General features: G+C 43.3%; 1 protein-coding gene across 1 annotated transcript in view; it reads right to left on the bottom strand.

Moving 5' to 3' along the window:
• Positions 1-17,469, bottom strand: part of ZNF407 (zinc finger protein 407) — a 344,394-nt gene extending 326,925 nt beyond the window's left edge. Inside the window, exon 1 of the mRNA XM_056330335.1 lies at positions 17,084-17,469. Within this exon, the coding sequence (XP_056186310.1) occupies positions 17,084-17,342 (259 nt within the window). The 5' untranslated portion in view covers positions 17,343-17,469. The remainder of the gene's footprint in view (positions 1-17,083) is intronic.
• Between the last annotated feature and the right edge of the window lie 2,605 nt (positions 17,470-20,074).

The following is a 20,074-nucleotide window of genomic DNA, read 5'->3' as shown; positions in this document are numbered from 1 at the left end:
ATGGCATCATGAGTCCAAGCACCAGCAATGAGGGGTGATTTCTGTGGTGGATGATACCACTCAAGAACTACTGTTACAGCACAACATAGACCTTCTTCCCTTCCCCATCCTCAAGCCCTTCACCGCACCTAAGCCATGTAGCTACAAAAGGTGCCTTCACTCCAGCCAAAGACAGAAGAGAGGCTGAAGGCTGAGCAGGCTCCCACTTCTCCCCAGCAAAACACATTCTTGGTCAGCAGATGGACAGCGGAGGTGAATGAGGAAGGAGGCAGTGCTATAGCAAAGGGCTCTGTACACCTGGGAGAGAAGGACCAGAGCATGCCACAGCAGCATCTACTTTGTACCACAGCCTGTACAGTGAAACCACATCTCCCCAGAACGGGTCCTAGCCAGCCAGAATTCAAGAGGGGAAGGAACTGAGAAGGGACAGTCCCTTGCTGATACCACTATCACCTATAAAACCCCCATTTACCTCTTGTCCAAAGCATTCACAGTACTGATACTTCGGGAGCAAATACCATGAAGGTTTCAAATGCCACTGCTTATCAATAGCATCCACCTCCCCCCATGTCTATTTGTTTCAATGCAAAAAATTTTGTGCCTACCTAAATCAGTTCTTGAAATTCAGCTACCTTCCAGAACTAGCAATATGCTTAAGCATGTGCACAGTGTCAGCAGGATTCCTCTTAGGCTTGACATGAGACACCTGTCTTCAAGTGCACTCCCAAACAAGGACTCATCTGACAATTACAATTTTCATTTTTCCTGCAGGAATGGTTGCAGCAGTGCAACATCAGGAGCAGTTGTACTATGGGGCTGACCACTCCCATAATACCAACAAAAATTATGCAGCTTCATTCTGTTATATCTAAGCTTACTAGTTATATCTTGCTTACTAGTTTTCTGTTACTTGGGTATCTAGTGTGCAAAATCCTGTCATTATTTTGAAGCACACCGTGTAGCAGATACATAACACTACAGTGTATTTCCTTCAGCTGTTGTTTATCACAAACTCAGATTTCTGGTCAGCACCCACACTATCAAACATCTCCCTGGCAAATACCAGCGACGGAGCCCAAGGTGAGGGGAGTCTCCTCCTCCCCTTGGAACCCAGCAGTCACACAGAGCCACTGCTAACCTGGCTGTTGGCTGGTGTGATCAGGGTGGCACCACAGCCCTCCTCCTCCTCCTCCACAGGCAGGGAAGACATGTGCTGGCCAGCTTGGTGGCCCCAGGTGTTGCCTCCTGCTCCCCAAATCCCTCCTGGGCAGGGAGTGCAGCATGCCACCAGACCCTTCCCAGATGCAGCTCCTGGCATCTAAGAGGGTGGCAGCAGGACCACGTGGCACCTCCCCAGGTGAGGGGACCTCGGGATTTGGGTCAGGGCTGCAACTTGTGCTCGTGTCCTCTGTGTCTCCTCAATACATCACGCTCTCTTGGGAGCACGTTAGGAGAGTGTTACTGCTAAAAGTACTGCTAATTCCCTGAAAAGCACTGAGTTAAAATCAATCCCACAAACTTTCCTGAAATCAATAGGTTTTAATGAACACAGAAAACATACTCAGTGGCAACCACGGGCAGGTACCCAGGGACCAAGCTAGAGTAAGAAATTACACCTGCTCCAATGCTTTCCTGGTGGAAAAATTGACATATTACTAAGTAGGCTGCTGTTCACCTCAAACACCCCGAGGATCTGAGGGACCACAAGCTTACTCTTATGGGTGACCTGCATGGTGATTTCCCCACTCTGGACAGGGCACAGTTTTGGCACTGCACTCTCAGCTGACCAAGCAACCCAAATCACAGATGCAGCCCACTCTGATGGAGCAATGCGGGCATGGAAAGAGGACTGCAAGCCAAATGGGCTGCTTCCTACAGAAAAGGGTGCAAGCATAGCTTGTTTTACTCTCAAGGTGGTAAAAAGATTTAGTGCTGTGTTTCAGTCATCGATAGTCATTTTCCCGGTATTCATCCTGGGAAAACACTTTTAACAAGTGCTACGGGACTTCTTTTCCTAGTTGTAATCATCAATGGAAAAGAGACAATGGTCTAAAATTAAAGCTTACTGATAACAGGAGCAAAAATGTTGTTTTATATCTTTTACAGTGAAACCTAATATTAAGTGTGCTGTGCCATCTTGTATTTTCCGGAAGACTCGAGCATTACATTCTATTTTTCCCAAGCACTATTATTCAGATTTTCACTTTCCAGTAAATTCCAGCAGTATTTGATAATCAAATGCAACTTCTGTTTTGTCAGCTCTGCAGTCTTCCTTATTCTAAAGCACAAAATTCTTTTGCTTTTTATGTGAAGCAGGAAAGGAATTCACTTCTAACACAGGCCCTGTAATTCCATTTTGCAATTTAAAATATTGTTTTCTAGCATATGCACCATTTTTCCTGAATCCAATATCTGATATTATTTCTATAAACTAAACAATACAGAAGATTTTACTGGTTAAACCCCTGTAACAGCACAAACCACATATAAATATGCAAAGGTTCTTATTACAACCATTACACTATTCTCATCAAACTCATTCTGAGCTACTGTGCTAAGGAGATCTAAGTATTCTTAGATGTATGTACAATGGAAAAAGTAAATAAACAACCCTTTAATGGCTATGAATTCCTCAAAAAATCCTCTTCCTCCTCCAAATCATAGACCAATAGAATTGTTTAGGTTGGAAAAGACCCTTAGGATCATTGAGTTCAACCATTAACTGCCAAGTCCAGCACCAAGCTATGTCCCTAAGCACTACATCTTTTAAGTATCTCCAGGGATGGTGACTCAATCACCTCCCTGGGCAGCTTCTTCCAATGCTTGACAACCCTTTCAGTGAAGAAAGTTTTTCTAACTTGCAATATAAACCTCCCCTGGTACAACTTGAGGCCATTTCCTCTTGTCCTGTCACTAGTTACCTGGGAGAAGAGACTGACTGCCACCTGCCTACACCCTCCTTTCAGGCAGCTGTAGGCAGCAATAAGGTCCCCCCTGAGCCTCCCTTTCTCCAGGCTGAACAACCCCAGTTCCCTCAGCCGCTTCTTGTAAGACTTGTGCTCCAGACCATTCACCAGCCTCACTGCCCTACCATGGACACGCTCTGGCACCTCAATGTCCCTCCTGCAGTGAGGGGCCCAGAACTGAACACAGGATTCGAAGTGGAGCCTCACCAGTGCCAAGTACAGGGGGACAATCACTGCCCTTGCCCTGCTGGCCACACTGTTTTGGATATAAGCCAGGGTGCTATCGGCCACCTTGGCCACCTGGGCACTCTGCTGGCTCAATTCAGCTGGCTGTCAACTATCAACACCCCCAGGTCCTTTCCCCCCAGGCAGCTTTCCAGCCACCCTTCCCCAAGCCCATAGCGCTGTGTGGGGTTGCTGTGACCCAAGTGCAGGACCCGACACTTCTCCTTGTTGAACCTCACACAACTGGTCTTGGCCGATTGGTCCAGCCTGTCCAGATCCCTCTGCAGAGCCTTCCCACCCTCCAGCAGATCAGCACTCCTGTCCAACTTGGTGTCACCTGCAAACTTACTGAAGGTGCGTTCGATCCCCTCGTCCAGGTCATTGATAAAGATACTAGACACAACTGGCCTCAGTACTGAGCCCTGGTGAACACCACTTGTGACCAGCTGTCAGCTGGGTTTAACTCCATTCACCACCACTCTTTGGGCCCAGCCAGCCAGGCAGCCAGTTTTTTACCCAAACATTCTAATGCCACTATCTGTATTTTAAATTACTCAAATACCTACAAACATCTAAATCCAACTGAAGTCACTGGGAACAGGGCATTTGAAAGTCAAGATATTTCCTTAGGTGCTTAAAAAGGATTTGGAAAGTAATATCAGATATACAGATTTCACTATTTTATCCCCAAAATTTGTTATTCAGAATTGAATAAAATTACATAAAAACACATTTTTGTAGTTAAAATTAGGGGGGTTTATTTTGAAAGCTCAACAATTAAGAATGGTTAGCTCTATCAATAACACCTTCTCCAGAATGCTTCAAAAGGAAAATTAATTTATATTTGACTATTTTTAATAACTTGTAGATTTTAAAAGTGCTTAATTATAAATGAAAAAAGGGCTACAGAATAAAGGTAGCAAATGCACAAATTCAATGCTATTAAAAGGCAGACACATGAGATCTCATGTATCTTGTGCCATTTGTAAAAAGGTTGTTTTATTATCAGTGTAACTAATCACAATGAAGCCATCTCTTACAATCAAAGACATTATAATGAATTTTCTTTACAGCTACAGAGAAATGGGATTTGCTGTTCCATATCAAACCAGAACAGGCTGTATAAATTCTTCTTCATATTTATTGTTAAATGTAATTTTTATCTATAAAATCAGCCATGAAATATTAAAAACTGAAACAACAGAATTTATATCCTTTACTTAATTTGGTTTAAACGGTCTATTCACTAAAGAGGGGGGAAAAAAGGTTACGTATGTATTATAGCACACCCTCCCCTCTCCCCCCTAACTGTTTCCATTATAAAGCCCCTGGTTTTTGGAATTTATAACTTGGCTGTAAAAATTCACTTCATACTTAGAGTTGGTATACTTTTCCTTTTACAAAAAGAAAAAAAAAAAAAAATCTGTTCCAGGAGGATGGCAAGAAAGAATGTGAGAAAAGGAGAAAAGCAATCAAACTAAAAACTTAACATAGACACTTAATTCGGTAAACAAGGACCATGCACTGTAACTCAGATCCATCTTCCTCCCCCAGGAATGGGTGGGAGATAGTCAGCTGGCTGCACCGCAGCCCCGGGGCCGATGGGCATCAGATACTGACCTCCAGCTGCTGCTGACCTGGGCCAAGTCCACGCTGGGCAACTGGGGAAGAAAACCTCCCTATCCTGCTACTGTTTCCTGGAGTAATCGGTACAACTGGGAATTGGACGAACTGAAAATGAGTAACGGCAAAAAGCATTGAAATCACCTGCATCAGAGAAAAGACAAGACAAAAGAAACCAGCACATCTTAGAAATTAACAACAGACAAAACAACATGTAAAAAAGGGCTTCTCCCAATTAAAAGACCTAAGACTTGAGAGTTCAGGAACTGGAGACTGGACGACATATAGTGAAATGAAAAATGCAACAGAAAGATAAAGGCAGCCAAAAAACCACCAGAAGTTCACAGAAGCCAAAGGATTAAAGGTTATAAAAAGAGCTTTATTTAATACAGCATGGAAAACAATTTATACATAAAAAGGTAAATTCCAAAATGAAGCAAGAAATAAGGCAACAAGACAAGCAACCTATGACCTTAAGGTGCAGGCCACAACCTAGGCTACTGCCTACTACCAATATTTTATTTTCAGCTTTCCCCTAGAGCACAAAAAAAAGCACAAAAGCAAAATGTACCTTCATTTTCAGTGTGTCCACTTTATGGTCTGAAAACAAGAGAAAGAAGTCACAAGGGAGCAAAACCCTGCTTTGGTTCTCACAATGCAGCTGGTGAGCTGGTGTGGGTGGCAGAAGCAACAACCAAGCTATGTTGCATGGCTGCCTGCAGTCACTGTCTCAGGGGTGCAAGGGAAGCTGGCAAGGACCTGAAGTCCAGAGATGCTCACAGCTGCCCCAGGTGATACTGCACTCCTTCGTTTAGACGAAACCGCCATGGCTATGTGTTCAAACAGAGCTTTTATTTACTCTGTAACTAACTTTATTCATCAGAAAAGGCGCTCTCAGCAATTCTTTAACTGCAGTCCATGAGGCCAGCGTACATAGTTTGCAACCCATTCCCAGAACAATACAAATGAGTAGTGTTTACAAATTCATTCATTCTCTACAGTGATTCAGGTTTGGAAGTTGTCATTGTTGAAAAAACAGCCATGAAGATCTCTTGCTGAACTAAATTAATCTGGCATACACAGACAGCAGAGGATACTGATGAAATACACATAAACAAAAAACATGGTAGAAAGATATTCTACACACCCTCCTGCCACACACAAAAAAGGTGAGCAAAAAGAACTACAAAGTACAAAAGTTAAGGATATAGTAGATATTGATTTCATAATTATTTTGATATCATAATTTGATTTGCAGTAGAGATGAACAGTGAGGAACAAGAGAAAGAATGAGGAAGGCAGTCCTCTATGAGAAACATATCCTTAAAACAACCATACTCAACATCAAAGGCTGCAACTCTAAAACCAGTTACCAGTTTAGAAAATTTATGCCAGATCACAAACAGGAAAAAGATGAAGGGGAAGGGAAGGCTGAACCAGGCAACAAGTATGCTCTAAGGGTTTGGGTGGTCCCATGAAACAAAAATCTGCACTCTATTCTCAAAACTCAACAGTTCAAAATCACTTAAGCCTGTATCTACCAAGGATGTCGGGCACTACTGAACTGCTCAAAGCCAGGCTTTAAAATGTCTGGATCAGAAAGTGAGACCTGGAGTCCTCAGTTAGGTACTGGTATCCCAGACACAATACACAGACAGGAGGAAAAACCACCAGCTCCTGCTCAACCCACATGGGACAGCCTCCTCAGCTAAAGGAGAAAGACAAGCAAGCACAAGTCCCAGAAAAGCAGAGCTGCTACACCTAGCAACGTGGAGAAAAGAAAGATGATTCCGACTCCGCAGAGCTCCGACTGTACCATTTACCTCTCACAAATCTGAGAAGGCTTGTTCTTGCACCTACAGCACAGCAGCTGTCCCAGCATCCTGAAGCAACCACCTAAGTGCGAAACCCACTGCAACCACTTGATAATGTCATGTCCCCTACTTCTGAAAACAGAGCAGAGCTTCAAGGATGCATATCTCATGCAGGGATTAGTAAATTTTCACGACAATTCAGTAAAATCCTCATTCACTCTAAGAATATTTTTATTTTTCATTTTTAAAAGTGCATACACAATAAGATTATTTCTATTTGAATTCACTATATTTATTAGAAATTATGGTTAAAATATATGAGTTACAAAAGCACATACTGAACAAACATGAGCAAACATTTACTAGTTGTTCTAATGGAAGGACACAGAAGTATTCAAACAAGTATCTAAAAGCAAAACCTCAACAACATGGCATTTAATAATAAAGCATATTTTACAAAGTACTGAAATTTGAGGCAGTACTAGTTTTGAAAATGTGCCTTTAAATTACCCCTATTTGGAATGACCAGCATGACTGCATACATTTTTACATTGGCTTTATCCAGCCAGCTCACTAAATCATTAAAAATATACACAGCTGAGCTTCAGTTTGACCTGCAGTGACTCCTATATGTATTCTCAAAATTAACACAAGCACTGAATGCTACTAATCTTCAACTTGTAATAACTGATCAAAGAATACTGCCCTGTAATTCACTACAAGCTAAAATCATAGTGCTGAACTGTGCATTTTCAAACAAGTGGTTTATAGCTCTAGATTTAAAATGCAAAGTTTCCATTATATTTAATAATTAAAATGCATGCTGTGTTATGGTTACATTTGGTGACTGGATTAGTAGTACCCCAACCGAGTTAAACAATGCCTTTTTCCTATTAGAGTTCATATTACCATATTATCTATTTGTTTAAGAAAAGGGAGAAAAAAAGCACAGCAAGGAAGAAGGAATAAAAAAGAAATATGAATATCAAACATACAAGCCAGTGAGGACCAAGACAGTAAGAACACCTGGTATCAGCAAAATCTATGCTAACTGAAAGCAGAAAAACTGAAGTATCTGTGCATTTAAAGTATGAAAACTTTTTAAAGAAGTATATTCTCCCTTGGTCAGGTTCTTGTTCAGAGTCAAGGGTTTAAAGCTCAGTTTGTTTTCCTAGATACAGTCTCTACAAATTTAGGGAATACAGGCATCACTCTCAAAGAGCAGGCTCTCTCAGGCTGTCAACTTCTTAATCAAGGTCTGACTTCACTGGAAAGTGTGAAATTATGTAATTATTTATGCTTGGCAATTCTGGTGGTTTAGACAATTACAGCACTATGAACATCATCTTTTATAAAGCAAAATTCCTACTGCTATTTTATTTTAGGGAATATACCATTCTTCTGTGCTTTCTAAGTGGTTTATTCAAACAAAGTAAGTATTATGTTAAGTATTTCTCTCCTCCCAAAACAGATACCACTGAGCTTAGAAACATAACTTACAAGGATGAAAAATAATTGAAAAATAGAATCAAAATTAAACTATGGCCACAGTGACATCAACTGAAGTTTTCTCAGCACTGTCAGTTAGATTTGGTGTCACACCAAACTCTGATTACCAGTCTAATGACCTTGGAGTAATATAATATTAGACCCCATAAAAAGACACACTCCTTACATTCCTGCACTTCCATGCAACATTTAAGTATGAACTTCAGAGATTAACTTTGTTTTCATTCCTAGTGTATTTTAATTATCTTGGCATCAGTAGCAGATTTGAAGACAGGCTTGTGTGCCTTAATGCTTGCCTACTGCATCTATGGTAGCTGGAATGTATCAGCTCTGCCTGTATGCCACCTCCTCAGGTATCTATCACCCGACAGGTTATATACCCTTTGCATACAAAATACAAAGTACCCATTCTCTGACAAAAAAACAGTTCATTCAGCACTGCACCTCAAAGTACAATTTATTGCACACAGCAACACCTAAAATCATGATGATGTCAATGAAGAAAGAGAGAAGGCAACCTCCACATGCAAAGCTCAGCATGCTTCTTACCTAGAAACAGAAACTGAGCAGCCCGCACAGAGCTAGCAAAATGCATTGTCAGGTTTTCACTTGCCCTCTCCAAACAACCTCTACTGCACCTAATAACCTTGTGTCCTGGAAGGATTCTTGGGTTTTGAGAAAAGGAGCTCTTTACATCTCATCAGATGTCTGCTTTGGAGCAGCAAAAGGGACACCTCCAACATCAGCTTTCTCTTCAGTCTCTTCCTCTCCTTCCTTCCTCAAGTTGCCATCCCTATTGCAAACTCCTTGGGCAACACAAAGAAAATCAGACAGGCAACAGAGCCTACATACACCGTCTGCAGCTATCATCAAAGGCACACACAAAGAAGTAAAAGAAATACTTGTCAAGAATTTTCAAGCTACCTAGATTTAGAATGGCTCTCAAATTCACAAGTCAGTAGCTTTGACAATTAAAATCCAATCAGAAACAACAACAACAAAAGTATGCTTTTTCATACAGCTCACTGCAAAGTTCCTCGTACCAACAACACTGTATTACAAAACTTCTGCTCCTAAACCAACCTCTGTTTTGGGGGGTAAGGTTTGGAAAAAAAATATTAAAAATCTGATTTTATTTCTTTGGGTTTATATGCACAAATTATGAGATGGAGAGCTTGTGTCAGGTTCTGATTTTGATCATTTTGACACAAATTGCAAAAATTCTGTTAAACTAAATGGAGATATTCCAATTTATAGTCAGATAAACGACATCAAATTCTACTCCCAGGTTTTCTTTCCTTCCTGATTAAATTACATTAATGTACACTCAAAACAAAGCAACTACTGCTAGTCCTACTATTTTTTTTTTCAGCAGAATAACTTAACTGTTAACGAAACACCACATAGTCACATACATAAAGTCGTAGGGGTTCTTTCATGTGTCTGCCATCTATCTGAAGCCTCACAGCAATGGGGCTTATAGAAACATTATAGTACGTGGGCACCAGCTTACCATCCTACATGTAGGACAGAAGAGAACCTGCTTCCTGTAAGGACCTATAGGCCGCTGGTTTTCCCTGAAATATTTCTTATTAATCTGGCAAGTGTATGAGATATTAAAACCCACAACACTCTGTATTCTTACATGGAATGCACCAAGAAAAGATCCAAAAACTAAATATTGTGTCTTCTCATTGTTAAAAGGTTTGACATAGTATTTATTGCCATATTACCCCTAATTAGCTGTTTAAGCTTGTTAACAAAACCAGTTCATTTAAGGTAAACAGGAATTATCCTTCCATTGTATAGGTAAAACTTGTAAACAGGACAGCTCATAAATTCTATGATGAGAGTAACTAGGAAACTATTCATTAAGTCTTGGGTTATAAATTCAAAACATGAAGCATAACATGCTTAAAGAAGGTTTTATTTTTAAAAGCATTCATTAGGCTCTCATCTCCAAGCCTCAGACTTGTGAATAATTTAAAATGAAAATGCGAACAACAGGGAGAAAAGAAACAAATGCAATTCAAATCAGTCCATTGTTGTACAATAAAACTCAAAACAATAGCGAAGAAGTTGGCAGATTTTGAAGACAACATCCAGAAAACATTTTTATGTATGGTATCTTTGAACTTAGACATAATGCTAGCGCTGGATCCAATCCAAAAAAAATTAGCTCTGACTTACAACAATCAGGCTGTGCCCAGTAAAGGATACACATACTAAACTAGTAATTTCTCGTATTCATTGCACTTTATTCTGGAGCTGTCAAAACAAAAACAAAACAAACAAAAAAAAACACAAAAAAAAAAAAACCACAAAAACCAACAAGCTGCAGCTTATTGATGCTTTTAGAATTTTTATTTTTCCATTCTGACTTTTCAGAAATGTAATCCTATTAACAATTTATATGGCATAGGTGAGCACCCTCTTTCCTTTAAAACGTAAGATAAATCTAGGTTTGCCTCACATGGGGACCATGACAAAAACAGCCTTTACTTCACCAGCACTGAAAAACAGCAAGTGAAGAAGACAAAAGTGAAAAATCGAACAAAAAAACAAAACACAAGGATCACTGCTGTCCTTGCTGCATATCCAGTGTCCCAAATCCAGTGTCAATACACCCCTGCAGAACGTGTGTTACACAGCAAGGAACTGGGAGAGAGCAACATTTTGCCTTTATTGAATTTCTGGAGTTTGCCGTCCTTTTCCCAAGCATTGGAACAATCCAACTTTAACACAAATCATGATTCCACTTAAACTTTCAGTTGAAGACAAGCACACAACAGGCATTTCTTTCCCTCTGTTACAACAGACCACATGGAACTGCAAAATGCAGAAGTGCTTTATTTCTATGCCATGGTTCTTCGGAAGATGGGCATGTATGCTGAACATCACACTAATGTCAAGACATGCTCCTCAGAAGCTTTGAGCTTACCATCCATCCCCCGCATACCAGGAAATACGACACTTTGAGCCACACGGAATTTCCTTTGTGGGTGCAGAATGTGAGCAGTAAACCTGGCAGTTCCAGCGAGCTCTGAGCATACAGCAGGCATGAGATTCGGCTGCAGCACACACATTACAGCCAGTGAAGTGCTTTCCACAGCCACCAAACCCCCGAGGCAGTACAAGAGCAGCAAAACTGATGTTTCCTCATGTGAACTAGGTCACCCTGGTTCACGGTCCTCCCTCAAGCACAGAAGTGGGTAATGCCAATATGCTACATACCACTGGTACAGGTAAAGTAAGCAAGCCGCCTCCTGCTAATGCATGTCTTAAAACCAGCTCTGGGTGGACTCTCTCATATGTTTATAGCAAATGTTTCTAGCAAACATGTTCTACTAACTTACCAAAACAAACAAACCATCCACCAACCCACCAAATGGAAACAGGCACAGGCCACAAGCTCTTCCAGAGCAAGCCCAAGCTTGAAAACCTGCCCTAAGAGAGAACTCACATGTACAGACGTATAAAGCTATACCAGAGTTCTTAAGGCCATCCAAATGGCACCAGAACAGTCTGTTTCTGTCTTTGTTTAAATTAGAATTCTTGTCAGGACCTTCATGCTTGTCATGGTTTAACCCTGGCCAGTAACTAAGCCCCACACAGCCGCTCACTCACTCCCCCAACAGTGGGATAGGGGAGAGAACTGGAAGAGTGAAAGTGAGAAAACTCACCGCAAAAGCTGTGCATGCAAGTAAAGCAAAACAAGGAATTCACCCACCACTTCCCATCGGCAGGGAGGTGTTCAGCCACTCCAGGAAGGCAGGGCTCCATTACACGTAATGATTACTTGGGAAGACAAATGCTGTATCACCGAACATCCCCTCACCCCTTCTTCTTCCCCCAGCTTTATACTCAGTATGCCGTTCAATGGTATGGAATATCCTCCTGGATAGTTTGGATCAGCTGTCCTAGCTGTGTGTTGTCCCCCAGATTCCCACACCCTTCCATTCCTCCCACTGGCAGGGCACGAGAAAGCAAGAAGTCCTTGACCTAATAAAAACATTCCCCAGCAACAACCAAACCCATCAGTGTGCTGTCAATATTGTTCTCACACCAAATCCAAAACACAGTGCTGCACCAGCTACTAAGAACAAAACCAACTATATTCCAGCCAAACCAGGACAACATTTTTCAAACTTTTTACTGGAATGTTTTCTACAGAAATATTTGTATACCACACAACTGTATGGATTCCATCATAAAAAAATTACATGAAACAATGATTTTCTATAAAATGATGACTTAGTATTTGGGAAAGTTTTGTTATACCTTGTAATTGCAGTGAATTTTAACATTTATATGTATTTTTTACATCTTTGTACCTTTATTTCCGAGACTTTTGAAACACCAAAGATTGAGCTAAGGACAGCAAGAAACTTCAACTACAATGAGACAAATAAATACCAGACAGGAAAGCATCTATGCATGTTCGTAGCAAAACAGTAATCTATAGAGATATATACATCCCGATCTAGACACTGAAATATGCATACCCTAACTACTCTGAATGCCTCCTCCCTGGCTATGACGTGCCACACACACATAAAACAGCTTGAATTTGTAGACTCAGGAGGGCAGAGGCATTTAAAATTTCTGCCTGTACCACAAAGGACCAACAAAAACTAAGAACATTCACAGCCTCCCAGCCCAGTTAAATATAACTCACACTGTTATTGACTGTTCAGTACTACTACTGTTCAGTAGTAGGCCAGGCTACTCAGAAGAAAGGTCAGCCTGCTGTTTAACAAGCAAACAAACCAAAGCAAAGCAAAAAATCAGCAATCAACAACTCTGTTAATGCAGGACTGGAAAGCAATCATGAGTCATGCTAACAAGCATTTTACTTTTGGATCATTATTGCCATATTGTTTCTAAATGGCACTCAGGTTATTTCTTTGCAAAGAAGCATGTGAATTGGCTAGCACTTACTGTAATTTTCCTTTTCATGTAGAGGAAAGAAAGCAACTAGACTTCTTTCTGCTCTAAAGCTATAGATTGCTGCTGTTTTAAGTTTGGGACACAACCTTCTTTCATCTTCACATGTTGAAGTACTGAAATTAAGTAAAATAAGAAAACTTCCACATATATTTAACATAAACGCCCAGAATGTGCTATAGACTCATTTGTAACTACAAACCCTTCACTGGCAGATGGCAGAAACAGGATCACCAGAATTCATAGCTGCAAGGCAGGAAGGTGGGTATGGTTCCCCTGGAATTTTTGCAGGTAAAAAATTAGAGATTACAAGAACGTCTTTACATTTTTTGCTTCTTCACTGTTTTTGTACACATAGGCTAATAAACACTTTGAGCTTATGTCTTAGTACAGGCCAAATGCCAGAAATAAAGAAAAAAAACTACCCAGTTTAGAAGAAAAGTCGGTATAGGTATATTTCATTTAAACTTTCATACATCTTTGTGTAACATCATAAGAATGTCCACTGCAAAGGCAGACAGACCAAAGATTAAACCACTCTTATGTTATGGGGGAAATCTTACATTAACTTTGATACCTGGGCCAGGCAACATTTCAGTAGTTTGCAATGCCACCTCCCATGCAGCCCTACTCCTCATTCATTCATTCCAAGACATCCATGGTTAATCCTGTGCCTCTTACTAGCATTAAGCATCAGCAGTGAGACATATTGCCCATTTCCTACAAGCATTTGTGTCTACCAAGAACTGCTATCATTCGTTCTGCTCACTCAAGTTGCTTCCTGGGGAGAAGTAGCACTTCCATGCCTGTGCTGCTGCCAGCCAGGCACTGTATGCAGCCACACCTTGGGCAGCAGTGGCAGCACTGGGCAGCTGTGCTACTACAGGTTAGCAATGCCAACACAAAACAGTACCTTTCTGAAGTAGAAGAATAATCAAGAGTGCTCTGCTAGCCAACTACCATTAATCTGTCAAAACGAAAGTACCGTTTCTGTTTGACTCCTTATACAACACAGAGCATAAAGAACAGAGACCACTACATCTAGTATCCAGTTTTGTGAACAGAGCAGCTATTCTTTCCCCATCACCACAACCTTCGTTAAAAAAAAAAAAAAAGTCACTGAAAGAATAGCAGCCACTACGTCTGTTAAACCATGTCATCTTGCCTTATGCCCCGCCAAGCCCCTTTTTTTGGTTGTGCTTTCAGAAGAATAATCCATCCTCCAGGATGTGCAATCTAAAAAGTGAACATGGTGATTTTAACATGCACTGTAATATTGCAGCATTAATTTGCATTAATTAGACCAGGCATATCTTAAACCAATGTTTTTATTTGAGTGATGAGATCAGCCATCTACCACAGCCTTTTTGTTTCCCCAATAAAGAGAATATTTAAATTGTAAACCATCTTAGGAAATTTAGATGTAGGATCCACTCAACAATTCCTGTTCAACCACATTTCATATGCCAATCTGTCTGTAAATTTTAGCTCATGCACAAAACCACAATTCTGTATACATTCAAAGGATTTAAAAAAAATATTAGGCAAAGCAAAGCTATAGTTTTCTTAATGTTGTGCACACTAACACAACAATGCTGTTCTTCATTACAGAAGGGCGGTTTTAATGGAGTATTGTGACTGTCATCTGCTTCACACACATTTGTTCTCCAAGTAATGTACTTCTATAAAAGGAGACAACGCAGCTTAAGCTTTAAAAAAGTTTCTAAAATAGAAAACTTTTGTGCAAGTAAATTAGAAATCTGTGATGCAGTTACTACACAATAGTTCCTACAGAAGAATGATAGTAAAGGATTTAACTCAGGTCGTTTGAATTACATTTCCCAAAATCCTAATAAAACTGACATGTTTAAACATACTGAAAAAGTCACAGTCCATCACCATGCTGTCACATCAGTGCATTTGACTTTTTTTAAAATGTATGGATTATACAATTACTGCCAGGCTCCATATTTTATATATAAAAGCTACAATCTGATGCTGAAATAATTTATGAAATAAGGATGGAATGACTGTAATGTTACTTCTATGATGAATGTAACTTGCTGTGAATAGGCTAGGAGATTGCAAGGGAGACCAAACTGAAGCCTGTAATTGTCTTCATCTTTCATGAAGAGGTGTGACCTGGGAAAAATATACATCCCAACATCCAAAGCTCCAGCCACATGCAAACATCTTGATTACGATGTTCTGATATAGGTATGGAAAAAGAAAATATATAGTCTTCATAGGCCACACCTTTAGATTATTAAAGTAAGAATCACAGCAAATTACATCCGATGTTTAAATTAGTTAGTCTGCTATTGTTTTGCACCATCAGGAAATCACTCCTGCCACTGTTACCCTTGCACTTTTGTATTCTCATTATTTATTACTCCTTAGATGTTACCATCATGCTTAGTGTATGATACACGACAAAATCAAGGCCTTGCAAGTCTGCATCAGGACAACTACACAAAGAAGAGGGCACAGGAAAACAAGAATTAAAACTGTAACTATATAAATTCTGACATCACCAATAGCTACAGAATACAGATCACAAACTAAATGCTTTTCCCTCTTCTTTCTCCTTAACTAACACCACATTTAAGATGACAATTTAGTTCACAGGTCACCTTATTTCAATGAGCAACAGCAAACTTGTCAAAACAAGTCATACGAAACAAGATGATAACTTATCCCTCAAAGGCCACCTGAAAGTTATTTTGGTTTAATGATCTTTTCCACTGAAGATGCACACCTCTTGAAAAAAGTATTTTTAAATTGCTACACTATTTATGGGAGCTCGCTTTCCTCACTGCAACCTGGCAGGTCCCCTGAAATTCTGCTAAATCCCTAGAGACCACAAAACCACGCTGAAAATCACAAGATCGTGAGAGTGCACAAGTTGATGGTAACTCGGAGACGGCTATGTTCAGTGATTGAAGCAAAGGGCAAACGGCTACAATTGTTTCTTTACTTGTAAGAACTGCTTACAAAGGAGCTGCGGTCACACGCCTTGTCAGCGACAACGGCACAACTTCTCAAGCCCATCCACACTTACGCTAGTGACCTTCGGCAAAGGAGGGGAAAGTATGAAAAAGTGGCTTTTGAGCAGCAGAAAGCATTGAGGGCAGAGCTGAATCACGCCGAAAGTCACGTATTCCGGGCCGCCCGGGGCCAGACCGAGCCCCGGCCCCGCGGTACGGCACCGTCACACGACGGCGCCCCCGCCCCAGCTCGCCGCCCCCCCCACGCCCCGCTGCGCCTGCGCACATGCCGCAGTGGCGGCAGATCACGCACGCGCACGACTGCCGCGGCGCAGCGGTTAAGGGGCGCTGCCCGGTGCCGTCCCCGCGGGGCTCCGGCTGACCAGACCACTCTCCCCCGCCGCCGTCCCCTCATTGTCCCACCCGCTGAGGGAGGTGCGGGCGGCGGCCGGCGGGCGCCGCAGCCAGCCCCGCCCGGGCTCCCGCAGCGCATGCGCAGCGGCCCCGGCGAGCCCCGCTGGCGCGGGGGTGCCCACAGCACGCGCCAGCCGGAGCCGCAGCCGGCCGCTGTAGCGCGCCCGCGCCCCGCCCGGCCCGGCTCCCCCTGCCCGTCCCGCCGCTCTCCGCTCCTCCTTGCCCCCTCACCCACCCCCCCGGCCGCCTCCGGCAGAAACGGAAGGGAAGAGCTGCGGCGCGGGCCGGCTGAGGCAGCCAATGGGCGCGCGGGGCGTTCTTCCCGCCCTGGGCGCCCCGGCCACTCGGCGGGCAGCGGGGGAGGAACAAGGGACGGGATTGGCTCGGCGGAGCGCCGCTGGCCGCCCGCCCACCACGACCAAAAAAACGACGGTAGCACAGAGGCCCAAAAAGCCCGAGGGGAGCCGCCGGCCCGGCCGCCGGCGATCCGCGGCCCCGCGGCCCCAAAAGCCTCCCCCGCCAGGGCCCGAAGCGGCAGCCTGCCCCGCGCCGCTGAGAGCGGGGGCGAAGCGGCCGCGGCCCGTCCGGCAATGCTTACCGCGCGGGGGGAGCCGTCCGCCTCCGCTTGTGATGATCTTGGTCACAAGTGGCGCGCCGTAGATTTCGCCGTTTTGCGTCACGCCCGGCGCGAGGCGCGGGGAGGGGGGCGGGCGAGGCCCCCTCACGTGACGCGACGGCGGGGCGGGAGCCGGTGAGGCGCTGCTGGAGCGCCCAGCCTCGCGTGCCGCCGCCGGCGCGAGGGGCAGCGCCCAACGGCCGCCGCGCGGGGCGGGCGTGCGCGCGCACGCGGCCGCCATTTTCCCGTGTCCGGGCCTGGCGGCGGCGCCAAAAACCCTGGCGCCTCGGGGCGCACCTGTGCCCCGCTGCCGCCCGGTTCTTTCTCCGGGAGGGGCCCAGGGGACGGGCTTTGTGGTGATGAGGGGAGCCTGGAGCCCCTGCGGGGTTACCCAGCGTTGGCGCTGACCCTCCCGGCTGAGGGTGAGGGGGCCGGTAAGGCCACAGCTCCGGGTCCCGGGCGGAGCAAGGGCAGCGGTGCTGGCAGGAGCATACACATGCGGTGTTCGATGTGCTCCGTTTGCACCTGCCAAAGCCTCTGCCACGGTGGTTCCTGGTGCTGGGTTGCACTATTATAACTCGTGCCATGCAGGGGTGTACGTAAAATAAACTTGTGTTTTACAGTCCTGCTCGGCATGGGCAGTGTAGTGAGAATTGGCTCTAACTCACAGGATAGGTGTTTTGAAGGAGTGTGAAAGAAAGTGGGTGAGGTGAGACCCTGCACAGCACTTCACTAAGGCTGTCATTCGAAGGTGATACAAACTTTCCAAGCTGTGCTTAAAATACTCTTCAGACCATGCAGTTCGGAAGGGAGACTGCTGAACCATGCGAGGGGGGCCACTTTGTAAAACATCTTGTGTGTTACCTCGTGAAGAAACCACAAGGAAAAAAACACTTCCATGTTCTTCCCCCTTTCTTAAGCTAAATCACATAGTTACTATAATACCAGAGGCATAATCTAAAGTCTTTTGACATCTGTGGTGATTGTTAAAATGCAGGTTTACCATATATGTTCTGATTGCACAGTAATTTTTTAGTACACAGTATCTTAATTAAACAACATTTAGCGTTCTTCAAGGCTGCTGTGTGGAGATGTTGGAAGAACACCTCATTGTGATTATCTTTGGAGTTCACTGACTGTTTTCCAGTGATACAATGTATATGAGGCAGTGTCAGGCTTACTAATTACGCCCAACAACTTAATGGTTTCATTTAGTCAATTAGTCATTGGCTAGTCTGTTAGCCTTATGTGGGAAAATCACTTTGGGGGCGAATTAGAGAAAACTGGGACATAATAGAAGCATAGTGTTACAGAAAGCTTTTTAGGGTAAAATACAGCTATTGCTTTCACAGTGACTGACATGCACAGAATCTGCCACGGCTCCCTAAGCAACACCCCCTGCCATCTCAGCACCTGCTGGTAGGAGTAACAGAGGGTAGAGCGGAGTCGAGACCCCATAGCCAGGCTCCGTTTTTCTCCCTGCAGGAATGGGAACTTGATGGTACCACACAGCTGGTAAGCCACATAGCAGCTGTCACATGAAGAACATATGAGAAGATTGCTGCTGAGCCAAGCATTGTGGTGAAATTACTTCCCTCAGATTAAATAATCTCATAATAATACTGATGCACAACTCCATCCCAAAGTTACCTGCCTCCAAGGTGCTACTACACGTCACTGGGCACATGATACCAATCAGTAACAAAAATTGGTATGACTAGAGTCACCCAAGCTCCACCTAAATGCAGAGAAAATGGACTGCTCTTGGACTGAAATAAGTCCAAACAGCCGGGGGAGAACTGCTGTCTAAAATCCCAAATTACCACACTGATTTAGTGTTTAACTATATGTTAAACACATCCATGCACAAAGTTAGGTCAAGCTGACCCACTCTCTGAAGTTGTTATGAATGAAGGGACTTCCAATCAAGGGAGTCAGCCTTGGGAAGGATGAGTGACAAAGAACTGATGGCAAAAAGAACACTGTTATCTAAGAAAGGAGCATTCAAGCAAGGAAGACAAGCTGATAAGGTGGTGTAATTCCCATACATCAACAGAAAATTAGTTGAAAGTAGAACAAAGGTAATCGTGGTAATGGGTGATTAGGATCTCCAACTCAAATAGCCCCCCAAAAGAGGGCAAACCCCCACTTGGGGAGCATGTCTCCTTAGTGAAAAACTTCAGCAGTGCTATCTGAGGGCACGTGCTCCTTTACATTGGAAGCCAGAAACTGGTAACCTCTCCTGTGTATGATAAATGAATATGCAGTGTACTGTAAAGTATAAAAAGTGGACAACTGAGGGGAGAAGTTAGGGAAGACTCCATTGCAACTCCTGAGATCAGTGGAGGGGCTGAACCTGCCTTCTCCCCCACAGGGACGCCTGTTGGGTGAGAACTTTATTCTATGACTAATCCACGCTAGCTGTTACTAAGTGTATTGTAAGCTTGCTTTGCAATCAGTGTATTACCACTGGCAATCTTTGAACCTTACTCTGTCACAAACCTGTATTTTGTATAATAAAACTCTTCAGCATTTTGTATAAGTCTCAGGAGATTTGAGTAGTTGTGATAAGGGATGTGACTCAGTGACGCTGTCAGCGGGGGTCCCTGGATCGGTCAGTGGAATCGCCCTCTGACACAGTGGGCTGTCAAAACGCAGGTAGCGGACAGGCTGGTCAGACACGGGGGTCTCCTCTTTCTTGGTAAACTGACAGGCTGGTCAAATATAAAGTGACACCTTATGACACCAAGTTGCCGATGCTGAAGTGGGTTGTAAAGACTAAGAATGTTTTGAGGGTGGAGCAGTCACTACAGCCTGAGCCATTCATTGAATGAAAATGGAGAACTCAGATGAACCAGAGTAGAGTATTGGTAAAGATTGACATGAATGAACAATGTTTAAAACATATAAATGTTAGTAGATAAAGTATCACGGAACATAGGTAGGAGAAGAATATCTCTGTCTAGTACCTAA

This window comes from Falco biarmicus, chromosome 3 (genome assembly GCF_023638135.1).
Source record: "Falco biarmicus isolate bFalBia1 chromosome 3, bFalBia1.pri, whole genome shotgun sequence".
NCBI lineage: Eukaryota > Metazoa > Chordata > Aves > Falconiformes > Falconidae > Falco > Falco biarmicus.
This window is presented reverse-complemented; position numbering and strand designations above follow the sequence as displayed.